The 26,815-nt window shown below is 34.5% G+C and overlaps 2 protein-coding genes across 7 annotated transcripts; one reads left to right on the forward strand and one right to left on the reverse strand.

Moving 5' to 3' along the window:
• Positions 1 to 1,253: 1,253 nt before the first annotated feature.
• Positions 1,254 to 8,511, forward strand: LOC113513970 (protein artemis-like). Of its 2 annotated transcripts, XM_026897953.3 has the most exons (5): positions 1,255 to 1,409; positions 1,488 to 1,771; positions 3,093 to 3,279; positions 4,592 to 4,870; positions 6,426 to 8,511. In XM_026897953.3, the coding sequence occupies exons 2-5, from the start codon at positions 1,492 to 1,494 to the stop codon at positions 6,814 to 6,816; spliced, it is 1,137 nt and encodes a 378-aa protein (XP_026753754.2). In that variant the 5' UTR covers positions 1,255 to 1,409; positions 1,488 to 1,491; the 3' UTR covers positions 6,817 to 8,511. The 2 variants fall into 2 exon arrangements, with proteins under 2 accessions (XP_026753752.2, XP_026753754.2); XM_026897951.3 differs by having other exon boundaries at positions 1,254 to 1,771.
• Positions 8,512 to 14,140: 5,629 nt separating this feature from the next.
• LOC113513972 (uncharacterized) lies at positions 14,141 to 26,815 on the reverse strand. Of its 5 annotated transcripts, XM_052892249.1 has the most exons (9): positions 26,550 to 26,815; positions 26,022 to 26,037; positions 23,335 to 23,672; positions 22,104 to 22,363; positions 20,260 to 20,832; positions 18,574 to 19,098; positions 16,674 to 17,258; positions 15,000 to 15,464; positions 14,141 to 14,466 (listed from the first exon to the last, which is right to left on the reverse strand). In XM_052892249.1, exons 1-9 carry the CDS (start codon positions 26,557 to 26,559, stop codon positions 14,290 to 14,292), a joined length of 2,949 nt encoding a protein of 982 aa, XP_052748209.1. In that variant the 5' UTR covers positions 26,560 to 26,815; the 3' UTR covers positions 14,141 to 14,289. The 5 variants fall into 5 exon arrangements, with proteins under 5 accessions (XP_052748209.1, XP_031767736.2, XP_031767737.2 ...); XM_031911876.2 differs by lacking the exon at positions 26,022 to 26,037 and having other exon boundaries at positions 26,636 to 26,815; XM_031911877.2 differs by lacking the exon at positions 26,022 to 26,037 and having other exon boundaries at positions 18,829 to 19,098; positions 26,466 to 26,815.

A 26,815-nucleotide genomic window follows, 5' to 3' on the forward strand; every position in this document is an offset into this window, starting at 1 on the left:
CTATAATATACTAAAAAGATAAACGCAAATAAATAATACATATGTGTATATGAATATGCATATATTGGTGTATTAAGTACTACGACGGAGAAGAATAAAAATCCACTATACAAAGGGAGACAGCTTCCGCCACCGATTTCTGGTTTTCTAATTGCATTTCTTTAACATTTTTTTTAAACGTATGTAAAGATGTCATTATTCTGAGGGGCGGTGGAATATTATTCCAACATTTCGTGGCCTAATAGCGAAAGCTGCCGGTAAATGCCACAGTTTTATGACATTAAAGTGACAGTGGTGGTCGCACTGATCTAGAATGATACCTATCACAAAAAGTGGAGAATTTTAACTTACTGTGAAGATATTCCGGATTTTTAAATTTCATTACACCAAATAACAAAGTAGCTAAATGTAATTGTCGCCGGGATTCCATATTAAGCATAGACGCCGTATATAAGTAGGACGAAATGTGACTACGAGGAGAAATGTTGAAAGAAAACCTACAACAGGCGTTTTAACCTTTTTGTATCAGACGCTGCGTTTTATGAAGTAGACGAGGGCCATACACTAGATCACCGTAATTGAATCTAGATAAAACTAAGGGCTCGCATAAAGTGATGCGAACTTTAATCGACAATAAATGGCGAATTCTGTATACAATTTTTAGACGATAGAAACAATTCTTAATCACATTCAAAATATGGCTTTCGAATCTTAATTGTTCATCAAATATAACACCTAAATTTTTAGCTTCCTTCACGCGTTCTATATTCCTGCCCAAAATACATAAAGATGGATTATTGTTTAAAATACTAATTACTAATATACCTATTATTTATAACTAAGAATTATGCATAAACACGTGGCGGGTCGCGCAGAAATCTGATAAAGTCGGCGGCATTATATCAAAGTATAAAGTCCCGACGTCGAAAGTAATTAATTGCCATTTGTGTGAAATAACATACTGTAAAATAAGTACAGTATAATATGTGAGTCACATATTAATGAAGGCAGACAACAAAGAATGGGATGAGAACTGGAGGAAAAAGTGGAAACAAAAGAAATAGCCTTTTTTTCGTCGTTCACCTTGTGGTACATAGCCAAAACATAGTGAGAAACAAAACAATTTTGTGGTAAGGTAAGAGTCCTGGAAATCGTTATAATTTGCTGAAAAATATTTGACGTTTGGATAAAAGTTGAAATTCGCATCTAGTAACCCTGTCTGTGACTGACATATACAGTGTCACAGAGTATATTTGTATACATACGTCAAAAATATTATTTCAATTTCTTCTTATCATGTACTTTATTTCTTAAAAACTATTATCTCTTTGTATTTAATTATTATTTTATTCTAGATTTATTCATTATTTATATATCCTGAACTTTTTTAAATACTTTTTTTTTTATAAGTAAGCATTCTAAATTCGTATCGCTGATTAAATAACTCGAAATAACGGCGACAATGCTTTTAAATTAATTATTTTCAGGGCAATGTGTTCTACAAACATTTCAAAGGTGTGTCTATCCAGTTTCGGCGGGAGAATTGATGAAATTCCCGGTATATGCGTAGATAATTTTAATATTATTAATAGAAGTGCTTATTTCCTGAGCCATTGCCATACTGATCACACGGAAGGATTATACAGTGATGAACTATTGGATTCCTTGGAGGAGAATGTGGACACGTACATTTATGTGTCGGAAATGACCGCGCTAATAGTTGAACACGAAAAATACGAGTTGAAAAAGTATTTGAAAGTTCTCAAGTTGGGTATGCTAATTTATTATTAACTAGCCACTCGTCCCGACTTTATATGTTTTTTTTTTTAATCCTAACATACTGTACAATAGATAATTTCTCCTTTTTGTGTCTCATAGTTGACTAGAAGAAATACCTTTAAGGCATCATATTTTATGTATAATTGTTCATTTTTAAATAGATTTGTCATGCAATAATTTCTATTTACTAATTTCATTTTTATTTTATTTATTTATTTATTCATTAGTACAAATATTTGTACATGGCGGACTTAATGCTAGAAGCATTCTCAATTCAACCATAGGGAAGTGTCGGAATACTCGAATGCGGTACTAGTAATTATTGATATACATACATACTAAAATTACATATATAAACGAATAAATATATATGAATAACAAATATACTTACACATATATGACATATACTATACTATACACGAATTTGGGAATAATATAAAGCACTTACTGCTCGGATAATTCTATTAATACCTAAAATCATTCATTTAGTAGATAGATATACTTTTTGTTTCCTCCAAAAGATTACAATAGTAAACTTATTATAAATACTAACAATTACCAATATTTACAATTAGTTGTTATTATATATGTATGAAATTTTCATAAGTAAATTAATACTTGGCTGATCAGTGATGAGTAAACTCATCTAGTACTAGTGTGTAGGTACATCCTTCTACCGTGACAGGCAACACAGTTTGGATTACAAAGCGTTCGTAACCAAACAATTACATTTCTTTGTATTTAGGTTTTTATCACAATTTTAGTTTAATTCCAAAGATTTCAACCATGATAGATTTCTCAGTCAGCAAAGTGCAATAAAGTAAATTTTTTTTAATTTTTTTTTTCTTTAAATGATAAGTCTGTTTGTGTACATCTATATAAAAAGTGAATTTAATGGGTGATAATGGAATGGTAATCCCACCTGTGCTATCTGTATACACTGGCGGGGTACCAGTGAGCGATGAGAGGTGATGATGAAAGTAGGTCAGTTAGTCCATTGTGTCAAATTTAATTAGAATTAACCACCATGGTTTCCAGGGGAAACTGCGTGGAGGTCAACCTAATAAGGTGTCTTGCTAATAATGAAACAGTTAGACCCCATTACTAATAATCCCTTTCCCCCCATGATCAAGAGTTAGGCAGCAGCTTCCATCTTAATAAACAACCAAAGCCTAACTGCGTTTGCAAGCCCACCTGCCAAAAATAGCAACTGCTGGCAAAATCCCCTAATAGATAGGCCTATGTTCAGAAGTGGAGAGTGATATAATAATAGAGCTGATGGGTCCAATAAAGAATAAAATCTATAATTCCAGGTGAACCAACATTGGTGATGCTACGTTCAATGCCAGAAGAGAACATAGAAGAATGTGTCATCACCGTGACTGCTATACCAGCGGGACATAGTCTGGGCTCTAACATGTTCCTCTTTCAAACAAACAACAAGACTATACTGTATACAGGAGATTTCAGAATATCACCGAATGATATAAAAAAACATAGGTAACATATTTAATACTATATTTTTTTACATTAATCTTAACACTAGATACAAATTCAAAGAAGAATAAGAATAATTTATTTGCACGAAATGTGGTACAGAGATCTTAAATGGTAACTGAGCTACACATTTCGCCTTATCTAAAGGCATGCAAATTTTGTCTTAGCACATGTTAAGTTAAAATTTATCAATTACCTATGTCCAAATTATTATTCTAACTTGCTGTTCCAAAGTATTGTTTAGAAAAAGCTATGTAATAGATAAATAGATATTTGCATTACTTACAGCACACAAATAATAACATACATAGATACATATACAAAAAAAAGGCAATACATAAAAAAAGACCAATTTTTCCTTTCGCGTGTGTAACACAAAATGGTCACAATTCAGTTCACTGCTTTGCCCTCAAAAGAGCTAAACACTGATATTCTGTTGTGGGCCAAAAGCTATGGCTTCAAAATATCTATGCTATTACCCAAAATATCCTTATTCATATCTTATTATCTGTCTTTTAATTAATTTAAAACTGTTATTAAAAAACAAAACACTTATGGAACAATGCCTATTACACTATACCGGTGTTTCTCTACGTGGGGCCCACACCCCGCAGGGGGGCAATTTGATAGTTGGGGGGGTATTAAAATATGGACTTTAAGTGATTTTAACCCTCTTGCTCCGGCCCATTTAAATGCAGTGCTATGAATAACAATGGAGTCCTGTAGAGGTCGACCTGATAGGAACCCCTTCCTCCCTTATGGTGGTTAGGATTGATCAACTACTTCCAGTGATGTGACGTTTCCAATAAGTATTTCCATAGATTTTTTTTTCTATATAATTTAATGTACCCTTCAAAAATAAACATAATTTTGTCATTTTTTTTTATACAACTTAGAATGGCAAACAAGCTGACGGCCCACCTGATGGAAAGTGGTAACCGTCGCCTATAGACATGAGCAGTACCGTGGACATAACAGAGTATACTGTTTCGCTCATGATACCCCCCATGCGTTGCCATTCCTGAGGACTCAGATGTTATTCCTGTGTACCCTGTAAATTCACGCCATATCCCCACCCTTTAAACCGAAACACAGCCATGCAAACAACTGCTTCACGGTAGAAACACGAATGGGACAGAGGTACCCAAGCAATCGACTTTTGTATAAAAATTCCCTCCCTCTGGTATAAAAATTGCGAATCTATAATTGGCTAATGTATGGTGTAATTATATTTTTTTTTAATTCCAGATATAATATGTTGATTCCAGATGTAATATTAAAATAAATAAATAAATTTGTCAATTTTTATTTCTAGAGATTTCCACAGCCCCCAGGATCGCAATGAACCCATACATCTCGACACAATGTATATTGACACGACATTTTTAAATGGAGAACACAATGTTTTCATGAGAAGGACAGAAGTTATCGACTACCTTACAAGTGAAATAAAAAGTTGGCTAGACAGAGACAGTGAGAATCGTGTTGCGTTAAGTCTATCAGCAAAGTATGGCTACGAGAGTGTGTTTAATGAAATCTATAAGAGATTGAGGAAGAAAGTTTATGTAAATGATAAAATCTGGAGTCTCTACAGGTTTGTTCGTCTTTTGATCGCTTTGCGTTGAAACAGTTACCATAGCACTGCCTTTTTTTTTATACAACTCAGAATAGCAAACAAGCTGACGGTCCACCTGATGGAAAGTGGTAACCGTCGCCTATAGACATGAGCAGTACCGTGTACATAACAGAGTATACTGTTTCGCCAATGATACCCCCCATGCGTTGCCGTTCCTGAGGACTCAGATGTTATTCCTCTGTACCCAGTAAATTCATGCCTGCCTGTTTCTAACTGGCTACTTTATGTTGTATTTTTTTTTTAATACATGAAAATGGATTGGTAACCCCGCCCGCGCTATCGGTATACACCGGCGGGGCACCAGTGGAAGATGATAGATGAGAATGAATGCAGGTCAGTTGGCCCACCATGATGAATTCGACAAGAATTAAACATGATGGTTTCCAGGGGGAACCGCGTGGAGGTCGACCTGAGAGGGTCAATTGCTAACAACGGGGCTATTAGATGTCACTACTAACAATCCCTTTCCCCCCACTTTATGTTGTATTAGGTTTTACCTATTCCATAATTATATATATTAAGGATTCGAATCTTATGGTAAGTTATTACTACAATATATCGGTAAAAAAAAAATTAATAATACTCGCCAAAAATAAAGTATTGCCTCTTATTATCTTTAATTACAAAATAATCAACAAAAACCACAAGTATCGATTCTAGCGCCGTTTAAAATTGCCTAATTTTGTTTAGTTATTAACCAATAATACTTACATAGAATAAATATATACAGAGAGAGTGAGGAATGGAGAAGTCAACATAGCCCACAAGCAACCAAATACCACCAGTGTATGTCGGCTTACCCGGATGTGGTAGCCTCCAGAGTTGAAACCGGGGCAATGGCGTCATTATCATCCATTAAAAAAAAAATTATAATTTGCCACCATTTCTCTTTTATACCACTTTAATCAAATCATTTTCACTGTCGTCATAAGTGAGTTTTAAAATCCTTTAACTGTCCACTGCTGAACACAAGCCTCTCTCTATTGATGGGGGATATCATGGACAATACAGTATACCCTGTTATGTCCATGGTTCTATTCATGTTTATAGACAACAATTACCAAGAGTTTACCAGAGGGAGACTTTGTACAAAAGTCGATTGCTTGGATACCTCTGTCTCATCCGTGTTTCAACTGTGAAGCAGTTGTGTTTGCATGACTGTGTTTCGGTTTGAAGGGTGGGATATGGCGTGAATTTACAGGGTACAGAGGAATAACACCTGAGTTCTCAGGAATGGCAACGCATGGGAGGTGTCATGGGCGAAACAGTATAATCTGTTATGTCCATGGTACTGCTCATGTCTATAGGCGACGGTTACCACTTTCCATCAGGTGGGCCGTCAGCTTGTTTGCCATTCTTAATTGTATAAAAAAAATTCTTCATACGTTAGCATCGAGCTTATATCGTGTAGATGAATGCATTGTTTATCTCGCTCCAACATATGTGTTATGTTTTCTCTCCTTTACATTGTCAATCTATATGTTTTATAAAATTCATTGGTTTTTTTTTTCAGGAAAATGCCAGACAGAGTCATAGGTGTGACAAATGATGAAACAAAAATACGTATACACGTCTGCCACAATAAATACTCCCATTATCATCACAGGAGATGCGTGCCAAACTCTCCTAACGCTAACTACTTGTATGTCCGTCTGTCCGCTATGAAATGGCAGAATTGCTCATTAGAAGAGGTGCCATTCAAGTCGAAAGATCAAGGGACAAGATTGGACGTGTGTTTCTCAACGCATTGCAGTCGAAGTGAGCTGGTGCATTTCGTAAACTACTTCTCGCCTAAAAAGGTCGTGGGTTTCCCAAATCCTTACCCGCAAAGTGAAGGTACTTTAGTTAGAAAGAATATGTCAGATTTTCAATTTTTACCCAAGAAAAGAAGGCACCGTAGGTGATGTATATTTTTTTATATTAAAACAATGGTAACCCCGGCTGTAGTGTTCATTTTTGACGGGGCACCTGTGGGGGAAAGGGTTATTATATATTATACTTTATCTGGTCGATATCCACGCATGCTCCCTAGAAATCATGATGGTTCACTTATGAACCTGACCTGACCACCATTCACCATTGGGGATGAAGGGTTTGTTAGTAAAGCGGACTCCCAGCCTCGTTGCTTGTTAGCAATGGACCACATGGAGGTCGACCTCCATGTGGTCCCCCTGGAAACCTGAACACAGGGTTACCTACTAGTCAACATATAATATTGATAGGATAGAACTAAGAAAGAAATGAAAGAAAGAAATAATTTAATCAAAAGAAGCATGCGGCCCACACAGTAGCGCACAAAACAAAAACAAAAGAAATCAAAAACAAAACAAACAAAAGAAAATAATAATTGTATACAAATAGAAAGCAATTAAATTATAATGTACGCGTGCGCGCGTGTGTGTCGCAATGTTCTGTGATGTAGGTCCGTGCTCAGCATATTGCTGCAGCGCTTGAAGCGCTACAGCGCTGTTTTTCAGCAAGAACCATAGCGTCACAAGTAAAAAACAGTTATATAAGTAGTGCGTTGGTATTCTATACATATACAAATCTACATTATACATATACACATACACGTACATACACAGACACATACACATACATATATATATATACATACATATACACATACACATACATACACATTCACACACATATACAGAATAAAGAAAAATGAGATGGCAATATATAGTGTTCTATCACCTAACCTAGCCATACTATTACTGTTCAATCAGATCAGCGACGCGGGAGGCTGTGTTCATGCATTGAGTGCAACTAGTTGAATGTATAATGCGAAATTTTACAAGATTAGATGGATGTTCGCTCTTTCAAGCAAAGACTGACCTTAAAAATGGGTTTTAATGAAATTTAGCAAAACGAGTAAGTTGTTTCCTAATTTAGCACGTAGGATACTGTGTATTTACCAGAGGGAGACTTTGTATAAAAGTCCGTTGCTTGGGTACCTCTGTCCCATTCGTGTTTCTACCGTCAAGCAGTTGTGTTTGCATGGCTGTGTTTCGATTTGAAGGGTGGGATATGGCGTGAATTTACAGGGTACAGTTACACTTGAGTCTTCAGGAATGACAACGCATGGGAGGTATCATGGGCGAAACAGTATACTCTGTTATGTCCATGGTACTGCTCATGTCTATAGGCGACGGTTACCACTTACCATCAGGTGGGCCGTCAGCTTGTTTATCACACTAAGTTGTATAAAAAAAAACAGTCTAACTATCCACTGCTGAACATACGCCTCCCCCTTGGAAGTTTTGCCAGTAGTTGCCACGCTTAGCAGGCGGATTGGCAACTACATTTAGGCTTTAGTAATGCTTTAAGAGGGACGCTGCTGCCCATTTCTCGCCCTCCCTTAATCGCCTCTTACGACACCCACAGGCCTGTAATAAATGTGCTTACGACCAAAAAAATTAATATAGAAACTGTTATATATGTATTTATTACTAAATATAGACTGAAAATGTATGAAAATTGCGTTTTCCTTGTTAATACTTGTGTATGTCTAACTTTAAGACTGTATGAATTTCATTATTTTTAATAATTTCAATAAGAATAAATAAATTGCTTACTTTATTTATTATACCCGATATGGTTGTAGTTTTCTTTATGTTTGTTACCTCATATGTAAACCGATTTGGAAAAAACTTTTTTATCTGATAGAATATACTTACAGATTGGTCTCGTACAAATTTTATCAAAATCGGTAGTTTTTAACTGGTTTAGCGACAATTAAAGTCGGTTTTTTTATGGAACACATCTGTAATTATTTATTTCGTGAAGCATAATCTGAATTTAATACTATTACACCACTATTACATGAATTTTTATAAAAAATGAAATCCCCCCCCCCCCTCATGACAATGCAATTTTGTCCGCAGATAAAATGTACCTTAATCTTTTCACATTTTCAAGTCTCGAGAGCTAATCCTCGGAATGCATGGGGGAAAGGCATTGTTAGTAATGCGGACTACCAGTCCCACTGTTAGCAATATACACTATCAGGCCGACCTCCCTGTGATACCCCTTGGAAACCATCGTGCTGAATTACAGGTGTATTCATCACGATGGGCTAACTGGCCTGGCCTTTCATTCTCACCTTTTTACTCACTGGTGCCCCGCCAGCGTATACTGTTATCGCAGGCGGGGTTACCATTCCATTATGATTCACTGAATAAAAAATCCTCGGGATACCTTTTAGGCCCAAACCTTTAAAACAAAAGTAAAACGGACGGCTTTTTTAAGCCTAAGAGATATAAAACACGATTTCAAATTAACATTTATTAAAAAATTACAATTGTAATATTTTGACAACATCTCAACGTAAACTATCAAATGACAGTAAATCGGATAAAAAGTAGACAAGAAAAGTAACATGTCACAAATTATGATTACGAAAACAGTAACATGTCACGAATTATGATTATGAAAACAGTAACATGTCACGAATTATTATTATGAAAACAGTAACATGTCACGAATTATGATTATGAAAACAGTAACATGTCACGTATTATGATTATGAAAACAGTAACATGTCACGAATTATGATTATGAAAACAGTAACATGTCGCGAATTTTGATAATAAAAACAGCGCTGCATTAGTAAGATTGGAATTAACATGTAACAAATTTATGTTCATTAAAAAATAACAGTACTAGTGACTAGTCACTAATATGGCTACTTACATGTTGGCCACTAACATGTAATATATTTACGTTTATTAAAAAAAAGAAGGTTTCGTTAGTGAGATTGATTATTAACAAATTTGTGATTATTATGATAAATATACATTAGTGAACTTGCCACCAACATGTAAGTAAAATAATTATTAAAACAGCGCTACGGTAGCGGTATTGGGTACTAACATTTAACATGTTTATGGTTATTGAATTGCGATGCATTGGTAACATTAGTTACTAACATGTAAAAAATTTATGAATTACTAAAACTTAGCGCTGCGCCAGTCTATGTAAAAGCACCAGCATGTAACAAATTTGAATATACTTGTCAAATACAAAGGCTGCTTCGTAAATACGAAAGGATACAAGTGACTTGTCAATGTAAATTTAGCTTTAAGCTGTTGCTACTCACTATATTTTTAAGATAATAAGAAAATTTACTAAATTTATATCTGGACAAGTTCGGTTTAGTTTCGAGTACTGTACAAATGATATAGGTAATTCAATTATTTTGTAAATAGCAAATTATATTACCATGAAAAAATACTAAGGCCAAATATAATAAATGAGAGAATTGTAGAACATTTAATATCCGATACTCGCAAGCATGGTGTACTTGCAAGTACGTCACGCTTGCGAATACAGTTCACTTGCAAATGCATCATGCTTGCAAATACACTCCAATTACATGTACGTCGCGGTTGCGAGTATATTACACTTGCAAATACGTCACGCTTGCAAGTGCATTAAACTTGCACATATGTTACGTTTACAAGTACATTACACTTGCACATATGTCACGTTTACAAGTACGTTATAACACAAAATATATTAACTAGACTATGCCTTTATTAGTCTTATATAATTATAAACTTAATAATTTTTGGTCGACATTTTTTTTTACATTGGTCTCGATTCTGAAACGCTATTTATTTAAATCCTATCTTTTAATATTTTAATTTGATAGTTTGGTTAAGTTACAATTTTAATGGACTATCATAAAATAAATTTATAATAATTTAGACTCAAATCTATTAGAAATTTAGTTCATGTTCGTCTGTAGATGTGGGCTTGGGGCTATTTATATATAGAGATTGAGAAAGAATGAAAGAAAGATTCAATACGAGATGATATAATGAACAATAGTTACAATAAATACATTCAGAGATTAAATCAATTGTAAAAGACAAGATCATGAAAAAGGTCACTATTTATTTTTCTAAAACTACATAAGTTTTGAAGTAGTTTGGTAGCCTGCAAGTCCTTGAAGATTTCACTGTTACATTAAATTGTATATCTAAAATTATATTACTTTTATAATCGATCGATACAATCTATATTTTAGTGATATATTAATAAAGTACGAGATGATAAAAAGAAATGGCGTTCCGGAATCGATACAATTATTTTTTTACATACATGATTTACACATATGTACTAGTGTTTTTATAGAAAAATATATTTTAATCTTAACATTACTAATTTCCACACTAATGTCAAAATCACAGCATTACGTCCACAGTTGGGAATCACATTGCGAAGTACAGCAAAAATAAACTACCTCTATGAACGATAAATCTTAAGTCAAAGCGCCATAGCAGTATAGTGTATAACACTTAAATTTTAATAGGTTATAAAGGAACTCTTTTTCTTATTTTAACGTTTCTTTTTAATTTAATTAAACTTATATAAGTAGGTAGAGAACATTTTTTTTTTTAGCACAAAAATAATAAAAAAATTTATAAGATAAAAAATTATCCTAATAATTTATAATGATAAAAACGAACGAAAAAAAGTAAATAAAAAAAAGGAACAACTCGATCGTTTTATAGTTTCGAGATAGCCGCGATTTTCTTTTTTTTTTTTATTACAAACAGCTATAGCAATTTTTAGGTCGTTATTTAAAAAAATAATATCGATAAAATTACCTACGTTTAACACATCAATTGCGATAAACGAAATAAAAAAAAAATTGTCAAACGCGACTATCTCTAAATATATGGCTTTGTTGCAGTCGCATTTATTATTGGATCATGCTGCGTGCACATGTTGTGGCAAGTTTACCTGATCCAATACATTATGTACTTGCATGTATATATGTATAGTTTAAGTTTGTATTTGTAAACTTCTGTTATGTGTGCCTAATAAATAAAATAAAATATATATTGAAATACATAGTTCTCCACCTACGCTGATGATTATAAAATATAAAATATTGATGTAGGAATGATAATGATAAAAATGTGTATATCTTTGTAAACTTAACAGAATATTGACAGTTTATATTATATAAAAACATAGTTAAAAAACATACTATATGTACTATACTAAAAAAAAAAACTATGCAATAAGACCGCCTTAATGTACTTGTACCATTGTGTAATTAATTATTACTCGTCTTGCTTTATTTCCTATGTTGTTTAATACACATAGAAGATGATCATTCATTCATTTAATGATTGATTATTCATTATATATATATATATATATATATATATATATATATATATATATATATATATATATATACATATATACATATATACATACACAGGCATATAGACAGACAGCATTTATTCCCTATGTTTTATAATTACAAATAAAGGACTCATTCATTCATTGAACGATTGATTAATTTTTTTTTTATTTTGGTGTTCAGCATTTATTCTCTATATTGTATAATGCAAATAAAGGTTATTAATTTATTCAATAATTGATTTTTTAATTTCTAAATACAGAGTAAATAAATTTGCATGTTTTTTTTTTAATAAACTAATACATCTAGGTACACATAGTAGACAATTTTGGTATGTCTTTAAAAATAAATACTAACCGCGATGCATCGTTGTAATATGGCAGTTTACGAAACATAATAAATTAAAACTTAAAATTACGTTTTGGTAAAACATTCATTCTTAATCGAATCGAATCATATTTTATTTATAACTATGAATATATAAAATCTTATACGAAAAACGTCTCTTACTAAACTAGTATAGCTAAAAATTATGTAACGCTAGCAAATATGAGGTATAACCACTTGATAAAAATAATATTTCCCAATTACCATTTGTAACGTGTAAATAAATTATAAAATACGAATAATCTGTAAGCCAAAGTGGTAATAGGCGGTCACAACTCGAGCGACCGATTACAAATGGTGAAAAAAGGCTCTTGGTAGGCGACTGTGTGCAGGCAAACGTAGCTGAGCGACCCCCCGCGAGATGAAGTGACGATCTCAAGTGTCGAAGTCGCTTGATGCACATATTTAATCTACATAATCGAAATTTAATCGAACCTTAATGATATTTTATGATTAATACAAAAAATAAAAGATTAAATATAATTAGGGTCACATTTTTTTCTTAAGATTAAACGGATAATTGTTTAATAGTAACTAAAAGACTTAAAACTAGTTTTTAATTAAAAAAGAAATTAAGCTCATTAAATAACTATGGTCACATTTCTTTTTCTTAAAGATAAGGATAAAGGATTATGTTTTACAAGTGAACTTGACTTGATTTTAATAAAGTTTTTTTTTTTATAAAATATAATAATACTTATAATTATGGTCACATTTCTTTTTCTTAAAGATAAATGTAGATATAATTTTAAACGTAACAGACTTAAATTAGTTTCTTTTTTTTTTATTATTTATAAATAATACTTTAATAATATCAAATATTTATGGCCACATGTTTTTTTTTTCAAGCTTACTAATAACACGTCATCTTACATTAAGTACGAATAAAGCAAAATAAAATTAAAAGACCTAGATAGTAATAAGAAAAAAGAAGTTTTACTTAACTATAAAGTTATAATAATTTTTAACTTAAATACAAAAATTAAATGTAAGCGTTCTCGCTTGTGTAATATAACAGGAACGAACATTACATTAGTAAAGTCAAAATTTAACATTGTATATAATTACAAAATTTCAATTTAATTAATAAGAGTGTTACATTACAAACTCTAATTTTGCACACATTAGAGTTTGTAATATAACATTGTATATAGTTAACAAGATTAGCTGTAAACGCTCTCGTGTAATATAACAAAAATGACCACTACGTTAGGAACGTCGAAATTTAGCAATGTTGAATTAAAGTCTTAACATTGTATATAGATTACAAAATTTCGATTTTACTGTTAAGATTGTTACATTACAAACTCAAATTTTACATACATTAGAGTTTGTAATATAACATTGTATATAATTAACAAGATAAATGCTCTCGTGTAATATAACAGAGATGAATATTGTATATATATTATTGTTACATTACACCAGCGCGTTCACAGTTAACACTAACTCTAAAAGTATTGTAAAGATTTAGAAAAAATAAATTCTCATTTTTTTTTTTTTTATTAAAGTCAGACTTTTTACTCTTTGTGAATAATACTTCCTGTATTAAGATTTTTAGGTGCCAGTACCTTGAGCTATCAGGATCTTTGTCAAAATTTTATTGTCTCGTAAATATAAAATATATATATATATATATATATATATATATATATATATTCTCTATGACTTTGTAATCATAGTTTTTTTTTTAAGAGACCAGATATCTAGAGAACCAGATTTCCGAGATTTCAGAGAAATCTGGTTTTCATAATGGATTTTTTTTTTAATTTTTATTCGGTCAGTTTTTTTTTTCTTTTTTATTTTCCTTTCCGCTCTCAATTTAGATAATCAAGACATCTTCGTCGCAATTCTCGTAGGCGTTAACTTTAGAGCTTTCATTAAGCAAATTAGCATAATTCTTCAGATGTCTCTTTCCATTTGTATGATTGTTGATAGTTATATCTTTATTTGGCACTTCATTATTACAAATTATACAGTTTATTAATTCACTATTTACCTGAAAAAAAAAAAGGCATTTTGTATTCATTCATTATTCAATCGCATTCCTATATAGTACATACCGTATATACTAGATGTCGCCACTGACAATTTTGAAGGTGATACAGTTTGTTTCGATAGTTTAGATCTTAGATTGTGAAGTATAAATTTTTATTGATATTTTCTTCAATATTGTAGAACATACTTTTGTTCTATCACCAATAGTTTCCGCAGCGCACGCGACCAAAGATATTTTATAGCATTTTTTGTACACCTTGAGTTACGTTACTATAGTTTTAGTAAGGATCCCTAATCTTTTCTAGCAATAAATATAGCCTATGTTACTCAGGGTGAATGTAGCTTTCTAATGGTGAAAGAATTTATGAAATCGGCAAAGTTGTTTTTGAGTTTATTCATTACAAACATACACACACACACAAAAAATACAAATCTTTCCTCTTTACAATATTAGTGTAGATAATTGTGCCTACGAAACATTTAACAATAAAAAAGCTAGTGTGATAATAAGAAGAATATTAATAAAATATATACCTCTCTCAATAAAGCCGGATAATACTGTTCAATAAATGATTTTTTGGTATTTTTTACATGCTCCACTGTTTTGACATGTGCGTTAACATCGAATAGTTGTTCTTGGCATAACAAACATTTATATGCAGAAATGCCCATTGTGATACCATTCCAAGCGCTCCAATTAACTTTCAATACGTTATCATAAACAATAACTATTTTATTCTTCTTAACCGGCACGTGTACAATTTCTGCCACCAGATGGTAGTGTATGTGCGGTTCTTTCACACCACGATAAATGATTTCCTTTTGACAGGACAAAGTGTATAATTTAAAACCAGATTTAATTAGATTCTTGCGTTGTTTCCTTGAGATGGCTGCGTTCTCTTCTATAATCTGATTATGGTGAGGCCATTCCAAATGTTGCGGTAAGTCTGAACGGTATATTATAATGTTGCATAAGGCACAGTGATAGGTGAGGTAGGACTGGAACAATAAAATATTTATGATTGCGGAATAACCAAGTAATTTAAGTAGGAATGAAAAAAAAATGAAAAAATATTGTCTATGAAAGTGGTTTACACTAAACAAAAACAACTAACGGGAAATTCATTCCCCGCTTTTTTTTTATACAAATTAGAGTGGCAAACAAGCTGACGGCCCAACTGATGGAAAGTGGTAACCGTCGCCTATAGACATGAGCAGTACCATGGACATAACAGAGTATACTGTTCCGCCCATAATACCCCCCATGCGTTGCCATTCCTGAGGACTCAGATGTTCCACCCTTCAAACCGAAACGCAGCCATGCAAACACAGCTGCTTCACGGTTGAAACACGAATGGGACAGAGGTACCCGAGCAATCGACTTTTGTACAAAGTCTCCCGCTTGACCCTAAATGGTCACGTACAGTACGATTTCAAAGGAATTTTCGCCCGCGAACGCTCAGGCTGGGGAACGACATGTCGAGGATTTCCCTAGAGACTACAGTATGGGGTTCTTCAAAAAAGGTATAACCCAATAATATAAAGTATAAAGGTATACCCTTGGCACTCCGTTATCGCCATATTTACGACATTAAAATGCTAACATTAACTCCTTTGTCGTGTCTACGGCGACTCGCTTGTTTTACTGAGTCGGCGTCTTTTATAAAATAACGTGAATTTACTAGGTACAGAGGAATAACACCTGAGTCCTCAGGAATGGCAACGCATGGGGGGGTATCATGGGCGAAACAGTATACTCTGTTATGTCCATGGTACTGTTCATGTCTATAGGCGACGGTTACCACTTTTGATAAGGTGGGCCGTCAGCTTGTTTGCCATTCTAAGTTGTATAAAAAAAAGCTAAGAAATAAATGTTTTATTTTATTGCAACGACTGTTAGTAATGGAGACTGAGAATCCCATTGCTAACAATATACCCAGCCACGTCGACCTCCTCGCAGTTCCCCCTGGAAACTATCATGGTTAATTCCTGATGAATTCATCATGATGGGCTAACTGGCCTGGTTTCATTCTCATCTATCACCCTTCACTGGTGCTCCGCCAGCGTGTCCCGTTAGCGCAGGCGGGGTCACCATACCATTATCACCCATCAAAAAAAAAAATAGCCCAATCGGCTGGACCTATCCTGATGTCGTTTATACGACTTCGGTATAGGTCCAAAGATAAAAAGGTAAAAAGCACTCCTCACCTGACGGATCAAATGATTCTTGTAACTATCCAAAAATTTGCATTCCTCCAGATTCTTCTCGTGATCACGTGACTCTATATGTCTTTGCAAATGTTCAAAATCAACTTCTGTGCTACAAACGAAACAGTGTCTGGAACCGCTGCCGGTGGCGACCAGTGAATTATACGAGGTCAAAGTGACCTTATAATAGTCTGCGTCTAATTTCACAAACACTTTTGCTTCCACATTTAATGGTGTTTCTATTTCTAAGGCTACATCTTTTATATTTGTCTCTAATTTAGTTTTATTATCATTCTTCACTATTACATTTGTATCCAAATCGATATTGTTTGCAATTAATTCGCTTCTATTTATTACATCAACAGTTTCATCCACACTCACTGTTGTCTTGGCATCTTCCATATTAACTGCATCTGGTTTTCCCATGTTTTGCTTCAAATCGGGTAGAACGTTAACGGGCGCCTTAATACCTAATGCTAAGTTTAATTTTAACAAATGATTTGGATCCTGTACGTGGCCACGTATCACGTTATCGTCTTTTATTATAGGTATATTGCATAGACCGCAATGGAATGCGCCTCGGATCTGTAAATATGAAATTTTAAATCAAAGATTCCAATACTATGGTCTGTTCGGCCTTGTACCAATTATTTAAGGCATAATAACTAAATTCTCTTCCATTTATCTCTATTTGCTGTCATTTCAGCATTCACTCTCATTCTAGCCTTTTTTTATGGATGATAATGGGATTGTAACATAATATGATAATAATTATTTTAATAATACAGTAAGATCCCGTTTAGATTTTTTTTTTAATGTTCGAAAATGGAATGGTAGCCCCGCCCGCGCTATCGGTATACACCGACGAGGCACCAGTGGAAGATGATAGGTGAGAATGAATGCCAGTCAGTTGGCCCACTGTAATGAATCCGACAAGAATTAACCATGATGGTTTCCAGGGGGAACCACATTGAGGTCGACCTGAGAGAGTATATTGCTAGCAATGGGGCTATTAGATCCCATAACTAACAATCCGTTTCCCCTCGGTTTAAAGAGTAGGATACGTTCCATCCAAGTAAAGCGTAATGTGAAACAGCGCTAAAAGAGACTATCTTAATGTGTAACACGAAGTTAGCGAAAGATGGATAGACAATTGAGGCCTACAAAATCAAAGGCAACTAAATGCCATAAAATGATGATAATGGTATGGTAACCCCACCTGCGCTATCGGTATACACTGGCGGGGCACCAGTGATAGATGACAGGCGAGTATGAAAGCAGATCAGTTAGCCCATCGTGACGAATGCAAGAAGTATTAATCACAATGGTTTCCAGGGAGAACCGCGTGGAGATCGACCTGACAGGGCTTGTTAGCAATGGAGCCATAAGTCCGCATTACTAACAATCCCTTTCCCCCCCACGAAACAGAATTAAGCAGGGTCTTACTGTATATATATATATTATATTTTATAACCTTATATTATTCGCCACTGAACTATTTTTGAAAACTGAAATGTAAATGCGACGTTACCAAACTTGACTGAGCTAAAGTTATGAAATCTCTATGAATATTACCAGAGGGAGACTTTGTACAAAAGTTGTTTGCTTGGGTACCTCTGTCTCATTCGTATTTTAATCGTAAAGCAATTGTGTTTGCATGGCTGTGTTTCGGTTTCAAGGCTGTTATATGGCGTAAATTTACAAGGTACAGAGGAATAACACCTGAGTCCTCAGGAATGGCAACGCGTGGGAGGTATCATGGGCGAAACAGTATACTCTGTTATGTCCATAGTACTGCTCATGTGTATAGGCAACGATTACCACTTTCCATCAGGTAGGCCGTCAGCTTGTTTGCCATTCTAAGTTGCATAAAAAAGAATTCTCTTAACGTATTACTTACATCTCTTAACAGGTGACACCCGAATTGTGGTATGAAAGGATGAGCATGAAGGAAACTCACATGCATGACGCTTTCAATATGGCATAGTATTCTATCCTTGCTTTCCTTCATATCACACAAACCACATAAATAATGATCAACTTTTTCGCATACAACATGAAATGATATCATTTGGACACGCATATTATAATTGAAAACATTTAAAACAATGTTAGAATAAAGACTATCACAATTTATATTTTCTATTTTATTCACTTTGTTCACTTCATTAATATATCTATCACTTCCATCAAAAGTGATAGGTATGTTAGTGTTCCTTGCAGGATTACCAATGCTTATATATCCGTTAGTTACTTTGTCATATGCATTTCCTGTATTGTTATTCACAACTTGAGATGTTGAAGGCATTGCGTCCTGAATCACATTTCTACCAGCCCTCGAATGCCAACTCTCCAAGTGTTCTTCGATTTGATAATTGAATTCAAGGTTATTGCAATGTGCACAGTGGACTTTCTTTTCGTCGACCTAAAATTGGTTTTAACATATTAGATACCTATCAAGTATTACGACACACCCTCAACGGCGATCTGATCGGACCACCTAGCGTGACGCAAGAAGGTGCGCTACCGAGGAAGACACCTGCGTCGAGTCAGCGTTTCAATTCCCGCAGCAAAAATACCCATTTCCTTTATGTTTGATTTTATATAACTTCACTTACGGATCACACATCGATCTGAAGACGCTTATTATTGTAGTAATAAATTTTAGAATTAAATTTAGTTATATTTATAGAATTGTTTTTTTTTTTGGGTCTTCCGCCAGAGACTTCAATAACTAGTGTAGCAACTTCGTAAAACAACAACGTGTGTGTGTAGTTAAGAAACCCACTTTTTAAGTGTAGCAACTATTAGTGGGTCAGCAACCGCAGTTAGGCTTTGGTAATGTTTAACCCTTCTTTGCATACTTGTGGAAATTTCCATCATAACATTGAATGCCCAAAAATTATATAAAAGAACACATTAAGTTGATCGTGTCTGGATACCTTTTTAATGTCCATTGCAGAAAAAAAAAACATAGCTGTTAAATTTATTGTTTTAACCATGTTTCCTTTAATTTAAAACATGAATTATATCACTTTGATTATATGACTTTGATTTCACCAATAAAAAAAAAAAACATGCAAAAAAGGGTTAAAAAGAGATTGCTGTTTCTCCCTCGACTATTAAATTTCCTTAGTAGCTCCTTACGACACCCACGGGAAAGGAAGGGATAGCTCATTCTATGCCGGGATTATGCCTCTACTAAACCGAATTACAAAAATTTTGTAATTGAATCCTTCACATACTTCCAAATACTTGCCGTGTGGTTCCGGCATAGAATCGACCACCCCTTCCTTTTCCGTGGGTATCGTAAGAATCGACTAAGGAAAGGCGAGGGATGAACAGCAGCGTCCCTCTAAAAACATCTTTAAAGCCTAACTGCGGTTGCAAATCCGCCTTCCAAGCGTGGCAACTAGTGGCAAAACCCCCCAAGGGAGGCTTAGGGAGGAGCAGTGGACAGTTAAAGGCTGACGAGATGACGAGACTCCAAATTTTTTTTTTTTTTTAATTTTATTATCATACATAAATACATTAAAAAAATTGGATTTTTGGTACCACTTAAACCTCTAGGGCTTGTTACACATACCTGTCTAATCAAATAACTAGTGTAAGCAGGTAGTACTTTGCACTTATCTAAATTTCCGACATGATCAGCTCCCATACAATGCTTAGATTTATTGCCAATATGGTCAGAATATTTACACACCATACAATAGAATTTATTATTCTTCAATATCAACACCATATGCCACGACTCGACGGTGACTCTGAATTGTTTGTTACCATTACTCTTGTAAACGTATTTGGGTAGTTTTATTGTGGGCTTTTTCGTCATAGCTGCGTACGACATGCCCATAAACAGATCATTCTCATTATCAACAATTTCATCATCATCATCATCTACGACATCATCATCAATGATATCGTCACTAATACTGTTACAGTCCTCGTGCTGTCTATTATTTAAAGCGTCCGCATCAAAATGGTAGCATTCAGTTTTCTTACTGTCTCTAGTGTGATCGCCATCAACAAAGATATCCAGAGCTTTGTTGATGGCGAACAAATAGTTGTTCTCGTGTGATTTAGCCGCATTATGATCATCTACCTCCTCAATATCAAATACTTCATTGCAAACAGCGCAATGGTACCTCTCTACGATCTGAAATAATAAATCTAGAGTAATTTATTTATTTATTCATAGGATTACCAACATAAGATACAGCGAAACATTTCAATACAATACACTGGTAGATTAGATCTAACTGTTCTTACATTTATAGGCGACCGCAGCGTGCCTTGTGTTTGATAAACATTAAAATAGAATTAAATTATGAAATGTCATTATATGATGAATCTACAAATGAAGAATAGAAAAGTTATTATAATAAATAAATAAATATTTGTATTTCAGGTTTACATGCATTAATATAATTAAATTTTAATTAATTATATTTTTTACATTACACAAACATTCATTCATTAAAATACCAATTACAATTATTTCATTGTAAATAATTAGGTACGCAGTGTGGAATATTGTCTTAAAAATAGGATGTGCGTATGGGCGTGTGGCTGTAGATGTGCGTATGGGCGTGTGGCTGTAGATGCGGGTATGGGCGTGTGGCTGTAGATGTGCGTATGGGCGTGTGGCTGTAGATGTGCGTATGGGCGTGTGGCTGTAGATGCGGGTATGGGCGTGTGGCTGTAGATGTGCGTATGGGCGTGTGGCTGTAGATGTGCGTATGGGCGTGTGGATGTAGATGCGGGTATGGGCGTGTGGCTGTAGATGTGCGTATGGGCGTGTGGCTGTAGATGTGCGTATGGGCGAGTGGATGTAGATACGGGTATGGGCGCGTGGGTGTAGATACGGGTATGGGCGCGTGGGTGTAGATGCGGGTATGGGCGTGGGCGTGTAGATGTGCGTATGGGCGCATGGGTGTAGATGTGCGTATGGGCGTGTGGCTGTAGATGTGCGTATGGGCGTGTGGATGTAAATGTGGGTATAGGCGCGTGGGTAATATAACTGCTTTTTGTAAAATAGAACTAGAGGCCCCGCCTACGCTATCGGTATACACTGGCAGGGCACCAGTGATAGATGATCAGTCAGGTCAGGTGAATCAAGCCCAGGTGACGAATGCACAAGAATTAACCACGATGGTTTCCAGGGCGGATCGCGTGGAGATCGACGTCTTAGGGTATACCGCTAGCAATAGGGCTTTTAGACCCCATTACAAGCAATATCTTCCCCAGTGGGTTGTGCGCGTGCGTGCCTTTACGTGCGTGCATGCGTGCGTGTGTGTGTGTGTGTTAACGTATGTGCGTGTGTATATGTGCATGCGTGCGTGGGGATATATAACTGCGCGCGTACATTGCGTGTATGTGAACATTAATGGCGAAGCATGGATGTACTAATATAGTGACGTAACATACCTGTCTTATAATGCTCAAATCAAACATCTGCAACGGTTTGCACGAACTCAAGGCTTTCTCATGCATATCATTTGAAATGTGGCTAGCACAGTCATTGAAATGGAAAGATTCGTCACACACGAAGCAGCGTACGTTTTTGACGTTGTAGAAAACCAGCGTGTTCCACTGATAGATGGGTAAGTAAACGCTAGAATTTATAATAACACCATGCGGTAACTTCAGCAAAGTAACAGCCAGAAAGTCACTTTCGTCTGCTATATCTGAAATAAATACATTTATATAATTTTTTTTCAGTGGATTACAATGAAATGGTATGGATTGGCCGCAGATGACCTTTACAGCTTCACTGTGCAGGGATGAGTGCAGATGGCACTACAAGCCCGCAAGAAAGGAGTTACAAAGTGTCTCTTACCACGGAGTATGAATTACGACGTATGCCCAAGGGCGCTAGAGCAGCTCGGATCTAGGCTTTTTTTTTCAATGGATGATAATGGAATGGTAACCCTGTCTACGCTAACGGTATACACTAGTGAGGCACCAGTTAGGAATGACAGATGAGTATAAAAAGGCAGGTGTTACCCCATCGTGATAAATACACCTTTTTTTAACGTCTGGAAAATGCTTTATGCAGGTGAATGGGTACTGTGGGAATCTCCCCGTAAGGCAGGGGTGTACCCACCAAAAACCAGACGATATACCCTCGAGGTGCCATATGTCGGAGACATGGATTCGCTTTCGCACTCACTACATCTCCGACGGGTGATGAATACACCTGGGATTGAGCACGATGGTTTCCAGGGGGAATCAAGGACAGGTCGACTTGACAACATACCCTATATTGTTAGCAATGGGACTGGTAGTCCGCACTACCTACAATCCTCCCCCCCCCCTCCCTATATCAATATATTGAATAATAACTGCCCACTACTTTGTACCACTGGATTTCAGAAGTGAGATAATAAATGAATTAAAGCATTTCTAGATAGCGTATCGAGGTGAAACATACACTAGATTATCATTCCCATTGCTAGCAATATATCCTATCTGGACGACCTCCACACGACTCCTCCTAGAAACCGTGGTGGTAATTACAATTCGTCACGATGGATCAACTACAAATATCAGTTAGTTAAAATATTAAAAAAAGCCCCGAGATATTTTTACAACGCCATCTATCGGTAACAATTGTAAGTGTAACTTTGAATAGATAAATGCGACGCAAAGCACATACCATCATCAGAGTTCTCTTCATCAGAATCGGGTAGCGCGCAGTACCTCTCGTCCGTGTCGAACATTTTGAAAAAGTTCGGCGTGTCCATTTTCTTTGCGTATATACAAACTACTTGATACTTCAAGGGCTGGTTTTGAACTTTGTAAAATTCACCATTTATCGAATAAACTACATCGTTCACGTATCCGTATATATTTCGATTTACATTTCTGTCTGTATATGTTTTGTTGTTGTTATTTATAATGTCTTTGTTTATATATATTTTTGGAAATTTATCCTCTCCGTCAATATCAGTCTGATTTATTTTCTTCTGAGTTCCACCGCTTAGTTTCATGGCACTGTAATAATTTTAAAATTATTAACATAATTAATACAAATTTAATAAAATCTGCTATAATCTTATTTTTTTATGCAACTTAAAATGGCAAACAAGCTGACGGCCCACCTGATGGAAAGTGGTAACCGTCACCTATAGACATGAGCAGTACCATGGACATAACAGAGTATACTGTTTCGCACATGATACCCCCCATGCGTTGCAATTCCTGAGGTGTTATTCCTCTGTACCCTGTAAATTCACGCCATATCCTACCCTTCAAACCGAAACACAACCACGCAAACACAACTGCTTCACGGTAGAAACACGAATGGGACAGAGGTACCCAAGCAATCGACTCTTGTACAAAGTCTCCCTTTGTATTAATATTAATTTATGTATTTATTACATGTATGTTTATATAGTCTTATGTGAATATATTAAATATTAGTTTATATTTCCTCAATTCATAAATGCACTGTCTACTTGTTTCTTGGTGAAAGCAGTAAGCATATGAAGGGTAGTGATAGTGAAAAAGTAGTGACATAATTATTGTAAATAAATAAAAATAACAATACATACACATAATACATAAGAAAATAAAATATAATACATAAATATTACTTTTAATTTATATTAAAATACAATACAATTTTTTTTTTATTATTTTTCTAATTGAACTGTCAAATCTTAAAATCATTAAACGAAATTTCTAATGTAAGTAGTATATTCATTTATTTTAACATTTATTATATAAGTAGGTAGGTATTATATGTATTTATAGTGTATGTGTTTATGTAATATTTTATTACATATTTTATTTAACTGTATATTTGTTTATGTATTAATAGTTGTAGCACTTCAGCTGCCCGCTAACGACATGCTATCTAGTTGTATTGGATTGACTGAAAGAGATCTCTGTCAGAGATAAGTCCACTCCTTGCTCACAATATTTACAAATGCTATATTACATGTAATTTACAAGTGCAATAAAGAATATATAAATATATATAAATAAATATATACATATACATATATATATATATATATATATATATATATATATATATCAGTGAAGGATAATAGGTGAAGATGATAGCAGATCAGTTAGCCCATTGTGACAAATTCAACAAGAATTGTTCACAATGGTTTCCAGGGGCAACCATGTGGAGGTCGACCTATTAGGGCATATTGCTAGCAACAGGGCTGTCAAACTCAATTGCTAACAATCCCTTCCCCCCCCCTCTATTTTGTAGGACTTTTTTTTGATAAGTGAAAATGGAACGGTAACCCCGCCTGCGCTAATGGTATATGCTGGCAGGGCAACAGTGAAGGGTGATCGATGAAAATAAAAACAGGTCAGTTAGCCCATCATGATGAATTCATCAGGAATTAACCATGATAGTTTCCAGTAGGAACTGCGTGGAGGTCGACCTGATGAGGTACATTGCTAGCAATGGGATTCTTAGTCTCCATTACTAACAATTCCTTTCAGCCCAACGATTTTGTAGGACTACCATGTGGAATTCAACCTGGCAGGTATGATGATGATATGGGAATGGTAATCTTACTTGTACTGTGATATACACTGGCGGGACACCAATGAGAGATGGTAAATGTAGATGGAGGAAGATAATTTGGCCCAGTTTTTTTTTATACAATTTAGAATGGCAAACAAGCTGACGGCCCACCTGATGGAAAGTGGTAACCGTCGCCTATAGACATGAGCAGTACCATGGACATAACAGAGTATACTGTTTCGCCCATGATACCCCCATGCGTTGCCATTCCTGAGGACTCAGGTCCAGTTCGATAAATTCACTTAGAATTAACCATAATAATTTCCAGATGATGATGGAAACAGGTTAACCAGATGGGATATCTCTCTAGCAGTAGAGCCACAAGTCCCATTGCTAAAAATCCCTTCTCCCTGGGATGACTAGTTTGAATGTTATGGTAGAACAAACATACTTAAACTGCTAAAATATAAACTATGCATTTGCTATTGCCATAGTCAAGTATATATGCAATTTAAAAGAAAAAGGTGGTAAGCCTGGGCAAGAGTATTTGCCTCAAAAGTAGACATGCAAAATTTGATATGCACTTAAAAATAGTAGAATTAAAAAGTATAGTGTTCAAATCTAATAATAAAAAAACATGGAGTTTTAACTAATTAATTATATTAAAAAACTTATAAACATAATAATACCTATATTCTTGATTTATTTTTTATTTAATTCTTCCTAATTAAACTTAATTAAGTAAATAATTACATTTAAGCAAAGCCAGCACAGTCTCTAGTAAACTATAAAAGTAATATAACTTTCCTTTTTTAAATTATTAAAAAAGAATTATAAAAAAGTAAACTTACATCCTAGGAGACTGATGTATAAGTACATAGCTAAGCTACTGAGGTTAGAAGATTGAAATATTTACAATGTAGGCATTTTCTAACAATGTTGCAAAACTCACACCTACCTACCATGAAATATTTTTAGTAAACAGCCATAAATCACTGAGAACTATGAAATGGACGCTTGGTCTTGGTTGCAGAAATTAAAATGAAAAAATAAAAATGAATGTTTATGAAATGTTTGGTCTGTAGGTACCTTTTGTTTGCTAACTTCCGTGGAAATTACGTGACTTTAATGTAAATAACAGTTCAAGGGGAAAAATCATAGGGTTTATGTGAATTTATGAATGCAGACAAACTGTTTATTTAAATAGATATAAATAATAAATTTTTTTTCAACATCAGTTATCTGTGGAATAGAAAATTTGTAAAAAAAAACCGTGATTGCTGCCAGGTACTTACCAAATCACAAATAAGTTTAAAAAATTAAAAACATAATGAACAATGAAATTAAATATTTCACAAACAAACATAAACATCGCAAACACCAAATCATGATATGTGCCAAATATATTGCGCCAAGTATTTAAGCAATTTTTTAATGTATAAAAATGGTATTTTCTTTGTCTTACAGAAATTCACTTGAAAGTCACTAGTAAACACAATTTTATTTCACGTCACGACTAAAGCACGGAACAACTAGAAAACTATAACTAACTTGTGAATCAAAGTAATTAAAAAGTAAAAAGAAACATTAAAAAGTCTAGTAAAGTTTTTCAAAACTGAATGCAAAATTGCAAATGGAAACTGGG

The sequence above is a fragment of the Galleria mellonella genome, unplaced genomic scaffold (assembly GCF_026898425.1).
Source record: "Galleria mellonella isolate WM207_F2 unplaced genomic scaffold, CSIRO_AGI_GalMel_v1 utg150, whole genome shotgun sequence".
Classification (NCBI taxonomy): Eukaryota; Metazoa; Arthropoda; class Insecta; order Lepidoptera; family Pyralidae; genus Galleria; species Galleria mellonella.